The 12,178-nt window shown below is 42.2% G+C and overlaps 1 protein-coding gene across 8 annotated transcripts in view; it reads left to right on the forward strand.

Moving 5' to 3' along the window:
- Positions 1 to 12,178, forward strand: part of SCN8A (sodium voltage-gated channel alpha subunit 8) — a 154,887-nt gene that overhangs the window by 62,688 nt on the left and 80,021 nt on the right. For 2 of the 8 annotated variants that reach the window (XM_053292582.1, XM_053292584.1), the window contains exons 4-6: positions 294 to 384; positions 1,747 to 1,875; positions 5,679 to 5,770. In XM_053292582.1, coding sequence (XP_053148557.1) covers positions 294 to 384; positions 1,747 to 1,875; positions 5,679 to 5,770 — 312 coding nt within the window. Of the gene's footprint in view, positions 1 to 293; positions 385 to 1,746; positions 1,876 to 3,707; positions 5,771 to 5,918; positions 6,011 to 12,178 lie in introns of those variants that run through there. The other 6 variants (XM_053292581.1, XM_053292583.1, XM_053292586.1 and 3 more) reach the window with 5 other exon arrangements.

The raw sequence follows: 12,178 nt of genomic DNA on the forward strand, positions 1-12,178 counted from the left end.
TTGTTATCTTGAAATCATCCACTGCTGGCTCCGAGCTGAAAATCCTGTTGATGCTGGGCACAACAGTATCCGGAGTAGTCAGTCATGAAATCAATGAGACAAGTTAGTAATGCCTATCTTGAGTCATATTAATTTCAATGGGATTCAGTCATGACTAACTTAGTCTGGATTATGACTGCTGTTTCCAGACTAAATTCAGTGAGACTCCAAAAACTTAAAAGAGTTTTGTTTTTGCAAAACATTGGCATGAATATGTGATCTGTTATTATTCCTTCTTCCTTGACTTTATTCCACAGTATTTAGCATGATCATTATGTGCACTATTTTGACGAACTGTGTGTTCATGACTTTTAGTAACCCACCCGAATGGTCGAAGCAGGTGGAGTAAGTAATACGACTTTTTGTTGTTGCTTAATTCTTTGAAGCAGCATCTGAGCCCTCAATATGATGCCACCCTTGTGTATTCCATAGTAAATATGTAGCTTTCCATGCTTGATATCAATCTAACACAAGAATATAGGAAGCTGCCTTATACCAATTCAGACCATTTGTCCATCTAGCCGAGTCAGACCATTTGTCCACCTAGACCATTTGTCCATTGATATTGTTTACAAAGACTGGCAGCAGCACCTCCGAAGTTGCAGGCAGGAGTCTCCCTCAGCCCTATCTTGGAGATGCCAGAGAGGGAACTTGGAACCTTCTGCTCTTCCTAGAGCAGGAAGAGCTCTGGGAAGAGCCCCTCACCCCCCACCCCCAAGAGGAATATCTTAAAGTGTTCACACATTATTCCCATTCAAATGCAAACCAGGGCAGACCCTGCTTAACAAAGGAGTCAATTCATGCTTTCTACCACAAGACCAGCTCTCTTCCCATACTCTCCCCCAGGAGATGCTCTCCTCAGCATCTTCTAATATACTGAGCTGGGAAGTAAGCAGCATTGTTGGAGGTGTCAGGCAGGAACAAGCCTAACTCTATATCATAGCCAGACCCATAGACCCCCTTCTCTGTTCCTGTCACAGTGTGCCACAAACCCCCACTACCTGTGTCATGTGGTACTCATACTGCAGGATGCAGTAATGTTTTTCCTTAAAACTTGAACTTAAGTCAACCAGATTCTGCTGGCTGACATCCAGACTAACACTGCACTTGCGCAAACATGTTGACCAAGCACAAGGATGTTGTACTAGCTAGCTCCACTACTATGGGGATATGTGTTCCAGACTAGTGTTGCGCTAGCACAAACATCTTTACACATACACAGAGTGTGCAACCTAAGATATGCCTCCTGCTGGGAAAGATCTTCATCCATGAACATTACAGAGGAGCAACCGCAGGAGAGAGGGCATGCCCTCAGCTCTTGCTGAGGGCTTCTCAGAGGCATCTGGTGGGCCACTGTGGGAAACAGGATGCTGGACGTGATAGGCCTTGGGCCTGATCCAGCAGGGCTGTTCTTATGACCATTTGCACAAGAGCATAGTTTCAGTCTGGATGTCAACTACCATGTCTGTCAAAAAACTGTGAAAACAGTATGCAATCAGACTTACAGAAAACACAGGATGAAAGCCTGGCTGAAATTGTTTAAGCTGTGCTTGATCACAATATTGTTATTAAGCATTCCTCCAGCCCTACTAATCAAAATTTGAATTTTGATTAGTACATTTGATCATCTCTCATAACAAAGACTGGGGTATGTATTCTAACAGGTTGTTTTCTATTCTTCTCCACTATTCTTCTTTGTTTTGACAGATACACATTCACTGGTATTTATACATTTGAATCACTTGTGAAAATTATTGCAAGAGGCTTCTGCATAGACGGTTTCACTTTTCTCCGCGACGCATGGAACTGGCTAGACTTCAGTGTCATCATGATGGCGTAAGTTATATATTCAATTCTTTTTGTCAGCAGACTCTGTATGTGAGTGAAAAGAGGAGGAAGCAGTTGAAGAAGTCTTGGGACAAATTGACCAACCCATCTGACAATTCCAAATTATCACTGGCAACTTCAAATCTCAGATATTAAATACAGGTATTTGAATACAGGACTGAAATTCTTCCCCACAAATCTACTGTGCCAGCATTCATATATTTTAAAGCAATTTCAGCTGGCAATCAGTATTGCAATCAGTTCTAGATTATTCTCTTCCTGGATATCTCAGCACAGTGTTGAGAGCCAGGAATACCTTCCTAAACAATAACCACCTTAATTCTGTCTGAGGACTCTCTGAACCCTTTCTCATGATCTGTGAGAAAAAGCTTGAAGGGGCAGGGGAGGCAGCATCAAAAAGCTTACCTCCCCCACAGCTAATGCTCACTGTTGGTCTTGGTGCTGAGATTGTGCGCCCAGAAGTGCAGCTTCCTCCTCAAGCAGTGAGGAGGGTCATGGGCCAGGACACTCTGCTCCGGCCCCTGGAACTCCCATAATGCACTGTATGAGTGTACGGTGCATTATGGGGATTCCTCTGATGCCAGCCAGGAGCCCCACAGTCTCCTGATGATTTAAAAAATGGGGCTGAGAGTGCTAGCTCCCTTAAACCCATTTAAGAGGGTGGCTGGCTTGAAGGTTTGCCACCAAAGCGCTGCCGGGATCAAGCACAATCCTGTCGGTTCTTATGATCAGCCAAGACCGTGCTTGACTTTCTAAGCCTGGTTTTGGCTGATCGTAAGAACAGGCCCCTCCCCCGCTTTTAAAGTTGTTTTTAATAGCCAACAGAGATGACCAGAAAGGAATGAACCTTTTGTAGTTAAAGATGCCATCCTACACAGAAAGTTGATGTAGCTACCTTGTTTGAGTCCTTTTGCTCAGCTCATATTTGTACCTTTTGGCTGAATCAGTTTGCTTTTCAGATCTGATAAGCAATGAGCAACCCATCTACAGTGATGCATGTGGACCTCTGCATGCATAAAGAGAATCCAGACTGGTAGTGCCTTTCAAATATAGATCATTCTTGACAGTCATTGGCTAGTGCTGAGTCAAATGCATTGTGGAACAGTTTTTGAAAAATGTAGTGTCGTTCTATCATAAAATTAACTAGGTGTTTTGAGATGCGCCTTTTGATTCTACCTCTTAGACTCCAAATGCAGGGTTGACTACATTCAGGGGGGATTATTTGGCAACCAGTGCACAAAGTGCTTTATTTCAGCAGTGATTATAAACAGTCTGCTCTTCTAAACCTCTAGTTGAATGTTCAGGCATAAGCATCAACTATCTTTGTCTATTCATACTTGGACACTCTTGTTTTATATATGTGTACTATTGACCAAAAGTTCATTCACAAAACCATTCTACTTATGAACATTACTGCCTTCTCTTGGTTGCCAAAAGCATAAACCATCATTTTGCTCATCACTGTGAAATGGCAGTAGCAGCCTGTACAGGCACCGGCAGCCAGGATGGGGGGTGAGAGGCACCTTTAATTGGCTCTACAGAAGCCAGATGAATGGCAGAGCCAACCCCCCCCCCACCGCAGGTAGTGCTGGGCGGTGTGCTGCAGCTCAGAGCAGCTTGCAAGTGCAGCCAGAGCGAAGGTAAACACCTTCTAATTTATACTTAAAGGTACCTCTTCCCACCCCCCGCCCCTCACGGCGCCTACACCAGCCGCTACTGCAAACTAGACAAATGCAAGTTGAACAGAATTCCAGCTGTGGTGAGCTGGGAAATGGTGAACCGTTGATGTGTTTCCCACAGGTATGAATCATTTTAAGCAAAGAGGAAAAGCAGACGCTCAGAATTAGATGGCTTACAGACAACATCAAGTGAAACCATGAATGGAATTGTTTTGTAGATTATCATTTGGTATCGAAATGTCTTTTATAGCCTAACTCTCTTGGATCTCTGAACATTCCAGCCATTTTCACTCACTGCACAGACTGAGGATAAAGGAACAAAGATGACAAATATTGGCCCCGAAATTATGGTCGAGCCCTGTTTCATAACTTCAGTGTTAAAATGTTTATGTTTCCTTCTCTGTGGATCTTAGTAGGGTTAGGAAGGAGAAAACCAGAGAACATATGAAGGTCTGACAATGGTAAAGCCACTTTATAGTAAAGCCATGTTAGGAAGGGTAGTATATCAATCAATCAATCAATCAAATAAATAAGTCCTAGTCCTATGGAATGATCTAGCAGTATTTTTCCAGTGAGCAGAGACAGCCAAATACATTCTGGTATCAGAGGCATAGGCATAGTGTCCATTGGACAAGGGGAGACAAATGTCCCCTGGACCAGAGGATCAAGGGGCCCACAAGCAGAGGCCTCCAGCCTCCTGGGGGGGCCTCCTAGTGGTCTGGGGGGCCACTCCACCGTTGCTGCTGCTGCCGCCCCATGGCCGCTGTAAGCTGCCCTGCCAATATTTCTCATATTAATATTAATTAATATAACATATCCTCATAAACTAAATAATTGAGTTATGGGGGTAATAGGCACTGCCTCCCTTAGTAGCCCGAGGCTTTTACCTGGGTTAGAAAGGACACAAGCGCACCACGTACCCCTTGTCTGGAGTCATGGGTATGCTTGGGATGCATGCATCCTAGAATGCCTGGCTTGAGGGAGAATCCTTCAATGCACCATGCTACTTAGGATGCATTGCTACGCAGTGCATTCCACTACTTGCTCGTTCATCTTAGGATTCCTGGAGGCCAGGACTCATTTTCCCAGTTTCCAGAGATCCGTGCTGCTTGGAGCAGCATGGATCGCATGTGTGCGACTGCACACCAAAGAGGAGAGTACCATTTGTCTGGGAGGAAGCTAGGTTCAACCCTGCCTTCCCCCCTGCCCACCCCTTTCATGGTTGTGAGAACGACCTTAATATGTTTCCTGTTACGCTATCTAAGAGGGTTCGAAAATTCACCAATCCCTATTAATGATGATCTTTCACTGTTTGAAATGTTCTTTATGCTGCACACAGAAAAATGATACACATTCTTAAAAGTTAGCAGGTTCTGTTCTGTTCTGCTCTGCTCTTCTCAATTGCCCTGGCTAGTTTATCTTGTGATTATTGTGCTGCCAAATCACCTGATCTCTTGACACCTCATTTTCATAGGAACATAGGAAGCTGCCTTATACAGAATCAGACCATTGGACCATCTAGCTCAGTATTGTCCACACAGACTGCCAGTGGCTTCTCCAAGTTTGCAGGCAGGAGTTTCTCTCAGTCTTATATTAGAGATTCCAGGGAGGGGACTTGGAACCTTCTGCATGTAAGCATGCAGGTACTCTTCCCAGGGCGGCCCCATCCCTTGAGGAGAATATACTCACATGTAGAAGCTATTCCCACAATCCATGGAAAGCGGGCTAAGGGAGCTTCCACAAGACTAGCTCCCCTGGTGGTGAAGGTAGTCAGTGGTCCACGAGTGTGTTTGGATGCACTCCAAGGGGGTTCCACTCTAAGAAATACTCCCCAAATTATAACAATTATGTCTGCCACAAACAGGGGAGGAAACCTCTAATGAGAATTACCACTGGGCAAGATGGCCTGTTGTCACCGAGACTCATTAGTACTGTTTTATTTGCACCCTTGCTTCTGTTTCTTTCTTTCCTTCTCTCTTGTATGTTTTTTTAATGCCATTCCAAAGGACTTTATATTTTGAAAGCTGTTTTCCTGCAAATGAACATGACACTTTTCTGTACAAAAGCCAGGTGACCCCAATTGGTGCCATTAACTCTGGTTTAATTCTGCAGGTATATAACAGAGTTTGTAAACCTAGGCAATGTTTCAGCTCTGCGCACCTTCAGGGTACTGAGAGCTTTGAAAACTATTTCTGTAATTCCAGGTAAGGCAGTTGGTGTTAGGTGTTGGGTTGCAGCTCCCTGTGAGTGATGTATTGCTTTGTCTGTAGTTGTTGTTTTATTCCCCCACTTTCCTTTTTGGTGTGTGTTTGTGTCATTGTGTCTCTTTGTGTGTGACCTCCCTCATTGCAGATATGTCACAGAGTTTGTGGACCTTGGGAATGTGTCAGCCTTGAGAACTTTCAGAGTTCTCCGAGCTTTGAAAACTATCTCTGTCATTCCAGGTGAGAAATGCTTCTAACCACTAAGAGCAACTGTGTCTTGCATTTCCTGTTTCCCTCTTGCTCTCCTGTCACTTTGCCCTTTCAAAAATGGCCCCAGCACATTTTTGATAGGCTTTGCATTCTGCATGAAAAGGCAACAGTTGGTGGGGGGGAGTACAGTGAGAATGCCCCTCAATTAGTCTACCTAAGTACTATAGCTGGTCAAAAACACATTACTTCAACTTCACTGAAAAAATTCCTATGTGTTGTAATTTCAGCACTTGGAAACTCAAAAATAGACTTTCTATTTGTTATGTTTTTGTGGGGTAAGTTAATAAAGAAAGAATTTTAGACTTTGGGCAAAATCACATCCATAAAGGAGGGGAGAGCAAAATACAAAGATAATGAACAGGAACACATTTCTTTAAAAAAAAAAAAAAGCACAATGCTGACTTGTTCGCACTGCATAATTTTCCACTGAAGCAGACATCTTAAACCCAACCTTAGTTAATAATGAGCAACTGTATGACTCTTCAACAACAATGCCCCCCCCCCACCTCCCACCCCCATGCTATATAAACTGCATGTTTATATCTGGGAAGTGTATGATTGCATAAAAACTAAATTTCAGTTATAATTTCCAGCTATGGCACTAGGTGAAGCTGCAGCATTACTCATATTTTTAGATGTTTGTTGCTTGGTTTGATGGCTTGGTGGGGAATTGGAAAAAAGTAACTGCTGTGTTCATTTAGTCAACTTTTGTTGTATCAGGCTCCTTTCTTGTCTCCCAGCTAAAGCCTACTTCCCACATGTAGGTACTCCTACACAAAGGAAAAATCATATATTAAGTGGAACTGTGATAGGAGTGTTTATTGTGCCATGAGTACCTGAGTTTGCTACCCTATTGGTATTCTACTGATGTAATGAATCCCACTTATGTCACACTTTCACACATTATTGTAAACATGTGTTTTCCTATATAGCATTTATCTCTAATGTGTGAGGTGGATCTTAACGGAAGATGCTTGATACAACTGCTAGGTTGTACATTTGAAGCAGGATTTCTAGTTTTGGTTCCCTGCTCTGTCAGAGAGTTCTTATGTGACCCTGGAGCTGTCATTTAGTTCTGAGACACATTTTACATTCTGCCAATTATTTTTTTAAACTCACATGACTGTTCTGCTTATGACAGCAGTGTAACACCTGAGCTGACAACTTGCACAACAGGCAGCAACTTCTTTGATCAACGTAACTCCAAAATATGTTTTACAGATAATGAACATGGCCTCATGCAAGCAGACCACTTATGTGAGCTGAAGAAAAATAAAATAGGCAATTGAACATAATGTATGAACCGGCTCTTAATATTCCTTTGTGTATTGCCCAAAACTTCTCACACAGGTTATATGTTTTGTGGTGGGTGAATAGATGTACACGGATGCATTAATGCACTGGAAATTGATGACTTCCCTCTTTGAAGTGGGCTCTCCAAGGTTTTGAGCATGCACACTGGCCTCCGCAAAGAAATGTGTCTTTCTGGTTACAATCAAAATGACTGCTTAAGAAATTTTTTGCCAACACTTTGAGTAGAAACATATGTGCTTCGCTTAGCCTTGGATTATGAATCCTATGCATGATGTAACATTCCCAGGCTTTTTGCTTAAGCCTGGCTCACATAATCCAGCTTGCCTCACATTGTTTAATGCCTGCTGAATTCTGTATGGTCAGTCTTTCCTGCTCTCAAAAAGTAAACATGTCAATGACTGTGAATAATATTATAATATTCACTGAGGGAATAGTGAATCAGTCTGTCTCAGCGCATATACTTTTGGAAAGGTTATATTCATATATAACCCAATCCTCATTGATTGTTCTTCCCTAACTGTGTTTGGAGGGAACCATATAATAAAATAATGCCTTTTAAAATGCCATTTCAAGGTTTTTGTTCCTAATTGCTCAAAAATTATCACTTATACTTTTTATTCCCTAAACTGGAATTGGGAAGATAATACTTTCTAAAGCATTTTGTCACACACAAATCAAAGAGTTGCTATAAAGTTTGTTCTTGTATACAGTAGTGTGTTGTTGTTTTTTCCCCACATCAAAGACTTTTGTTGAAAATGAACCTGGCCAGATAGTTGCCAAAAGATTCAGATTAGCTGGGACCAACTATTTCAGCTAAAAGGATTTTGTCCCATATGGAATACCATTTCTTCCATATTTTCATTTAAAATACGGGACAAATGGTGTCCCATACAGGACAAACTATTTTTGGCCATAAGGCAGACGGTGAGGGTACGTCCAGGGGAGTGGTGAGGGCAGGGGGATACCTTGAAAAAGGGTATTCCAGTAAGCTTAACTGCCACTGGCACCCGGGATCCTCAATCCTAACTTAACCCTAACCCTAAATGGGCAATGGAATGCTGTCAACCCTAGGTACATTGGGATTGTTTTATTCTTGATGTACTCCTGGCTTTCTGGCTAGAAAGCAACACAATTGCTTCCTGAACAGATCCTGGATGTGGGAGGCCGGGAGGCCACTAGGACCCCCATATAAGCAACTCTGGCTGCCCAAGGGAGAGTAAAATGTACATTTAAAAAAAAAATGTTGATCCAAATCCTTGGAAATGATAGCAACTGGTGGACCAGTCAGATGCTGCATGTACATTTCAAGTGACAGAAATAATGCATCAAGCACTTAACATGAAAGTAAATCTATCTTGGAACCAAAATCAGTTTTAAAATGGGATACTTGCAATATACCACATTAAAGTTATTCATATGCATATTTTAATCCCACAAGAGAGGGCAAAGGGATTCTTAATTTTGCTTGTGAAAACACCTCTAGATGGAAAAATCATCACAAGCCTGAAATGGAATGAACATAGTGAGCACCCTTCCAAAGCTTTTTAAATCAGAGCCCTTTGGGAATGCAGTGAAAGCAGCAATGAGGGGAATGTTAATATCAATTACAGCTGCATGAAAGCACTGAGGAATTGAGGAGAGGAAAAGACTGAAGGGTCTGAGTCAGAAAAGGATGCAATTCAAGAACTGGGACTAATAAAGATGTCTCTGGAAATGCTTGAATCAAGTGGTAGATTGAGGGAGTAAGAAATTCACAAGTCAAAACATTTAATGGCTCCTTAAATGTATATAATGTGCATAAACTGAAGGAAAGGAGTTAAAGGGGATAGGTTATAATGGTGAGGGAAAAACACCGTACAATAGTTGGTTATCGTGATGAGGAGAATGCTGGCTGTAGCAAATGCTAGTGTTATTTTCAACATCTGCGAGAGTTGGATTGAAGTTAGTTTGAGAAGGAGGATTAATTTACCATGCTATAGTGGCAAAATATATAGATAGAAGATAATAAGACTCCAAAAACACAGAGAATTGAGTTTTTGAGAAATGTTCAAGGGTGCAATCTGAGAAAAAAGATTTCCCCAAGATAGACTGACCTTTGATTCCACAGATTTCCCTTAGCATTGTCCTGTTTCCAGAAAACATGTAATGGTAGCAATATTTTATTTTGAAGTGATGAAGCATCAAGTAGACCTGGCCTTTCTCACCTCTCAGCTACTGTAATGCACTTTATGTGGGGCTGCTCCTGAAGACTACTTGGAAACATCAACTGGTGCAGAATTTGTTTGTCAATAGGTTTCTGGGTGTGATTCAAGGTACTGGTGATTACCTTTGAAGCCCTAAACAGTCTGGGCCCAGTATACCTGAAAGGCTACCTTTAGTGGTGGCGGCTGCCATCTGGAATGGGGCGGTGGGGAGAGAAGGGTGCTAGTTTCAAAAACCACACCGTGAAAGTTACACACAAGTAAACCCATTATTTCCAATGGGCCTACCCAAGGGTTACAGACACTGATGCACTACAGACAAGCTATTCAAATCTAGCAGCAGCCAGCACCCCTCCCACACAACCCATAAAAAGAAAAGAAAACACCCCATGACTGGCAAAAGATGACTTACTGTGTCCAGCCAGCCAGGGGAGAAAAGAGGCAGCCGATCTGCTGGGAGGCAGGGACTGTCCTCCTTCCCTCCTGTTGCTGCTGCAGTTTCCTCTCCTGCTCTGCTACTGGAGGGAATAGCCTGCTAATCAAGGCTATTCCTCAACTCATTGCTTTGAGCCAGTCTGGATTAGACATAAAATTTAATGCCTCCCCAGATTAGACATAAAAGGGCTAAAGAGGCACTTGTCTCTTTTGCCCTGTTATGTCTAATCCAGGGAGACGGTGATGCAGGACATCCAGAACAATGAGGTGAGAAAATAGCCTTGATTAGCAGGCTTTTCCCTCCAGTAGCAGAGCAGGAGAGGAAACTGCAGCAACCAAAGGAGAAAGCAGGAAGTTCCCTGTCTCCAAGCAGATTGGCTGCCTCTTTTCTTCCCTGGCTGGCTGGACACTGTGATTTGTTTTTTAAAGCTACCCACAGAGTGTTTTCTTTTTCTTTTCTGTCCTTTTTTTTTTTTTTTTTTGGTGAGGATAGAGGTGGGGCACAGCTGCCACTGGCTACCTTCTCCCTCATATTTTTGCCCTCTCAATAAGGTCATTGGGGGCCCATTTGTGCATCCCACCACCCAAGGAAGTTGGTGGGTACATGTGAATGGGCATTCTCTGTTGTCACCTCCACTCGATAGAATTTCTCATTAGAAATTTGTTTAGCACCCTCGTTGCAGGCTTTTAGAAGGATGCTCAAAGCTTGGGAACTGGTTTTCTCATGCTTTCTCTGCCTGTTTCTGTTTTATGTTATGTTTGTTAATGCGCTCTTTTTGGGAAGATTGTGTAATGCTCATTTTTATCATTTAAAAAAACTTTTTACTTGGATTATTATTTTAATTGCTGTTTTTATGTTTTTAATTTATGTCTTCATGTTTTTATGTAAGCCGCCTTGAACCTGTGGAAAAGGTGGAGTAAAAAAAGAGTGTAAAAATAAATACATACATAAGTATTCTGAATCACAGCATGGGAGAATCCACTGACCTCAATGCCATGGTACTTATTTGGATCGGCCCACTGCAGTTGCTGTAAAACACACTCACACACACACACACACAAAGACTTCGTGTGTAGTTTGGCCCTAGTGTGCGCAGGTTTACAGATTTACTGCAGTCCCTACATATGTTCAGAAAGGGCATTTTCAAAGATCTGTGTAGAGTGCTATTACTACTACAAATATTATATACCACTTTTCAACAAAAGTGCTCAAAGCGGCTTACATAGAAAAATAAATAAAGAAGATTTTAACATGATATCAGAGCAAAATGTCCTAGATCAGTAATGACTGGTGAAAAATCTAATTTGTGTGTCTTTGTTTATTTTCTGGCCATGCAACTTTGCTCTTTCATTTAGTCATTGCGAAATGCCTCATCACTGAACTTTGTGTCTCTGTTTAGAAACATGATGTTTCCTGGAAATAGGATAGTGCCAAGGGTTAAAAGAAATCACATGGGATCCTGAATATGCACTTTCGCTTGCAATACTTTGGGATCAGAAGGTTGATTATTTTGGCCTCAATAGAGAAATAGCAAAGTACAGCAGAAGGATGCCAGTCCAATGTTGCACTCAGATAATCTCCCCTCTCCCCCTGCTTAAAACACTAGTCACGGCAGTCAGCTTGACAGTATTGACTGGGTGGGGATGGAGGAGGGAGAAAGGCGGTGCCTACACACATCCACACACTTCTGAGTCCTGGGTGAAGGAATCTTCTCTCTGTAGCACCCTTTCCATTCTGTCTAGCTAGACTAGAGGGAGTGTTAAGCCTTACATAAATTGCATCTGCTAATTAATCTGGTCTCCTTGCTTTGTTTCTATGAATGCATTTTTCTCTGCATGAGAAAACAGCATTTTCAAGGATCCCAGAACTTTTCTGCATATCATCCAGTTGTGCTGGTGTGTATTCATCCATTGAAATTAATGTGAATAGGTTTTTGTTGTGCCATACTACACAGTCAAGCCATAGTCATAAGAGTTCCAGGGGATGGGAGGCAACCTTTTAATGCTGATGTTTTACTTGGTTCCCCCCCTTTTAAAAATAAGGCACAAAAAGGGCACAATTCATGTCCCTTGGGGAAATATTTTAGAAGTTTCCAAGTGTAGAAAAATAAAATGGGATCTTTTATTTGATCCTGGATCCTTCACAACATAGGTACTGTGCCTGCATAATAGCTTTCGCTGAAGAGTT

This window comes from Hemicordylus capensis, chromosome 2 (genome assembly GCF_027244095.1).
Source record: "Hemicordylus capensis ecotype Gifberg chromosome 2, rHemCap1.1.pri, whole genome shotgun sequence".
NCBI classification, from domain to species: Eukaryota; Metazoa; Chordata; class Lepidosauria; order Squamata; family Cordylidae; genus Hemicordylus; species Hemicordylus capensis.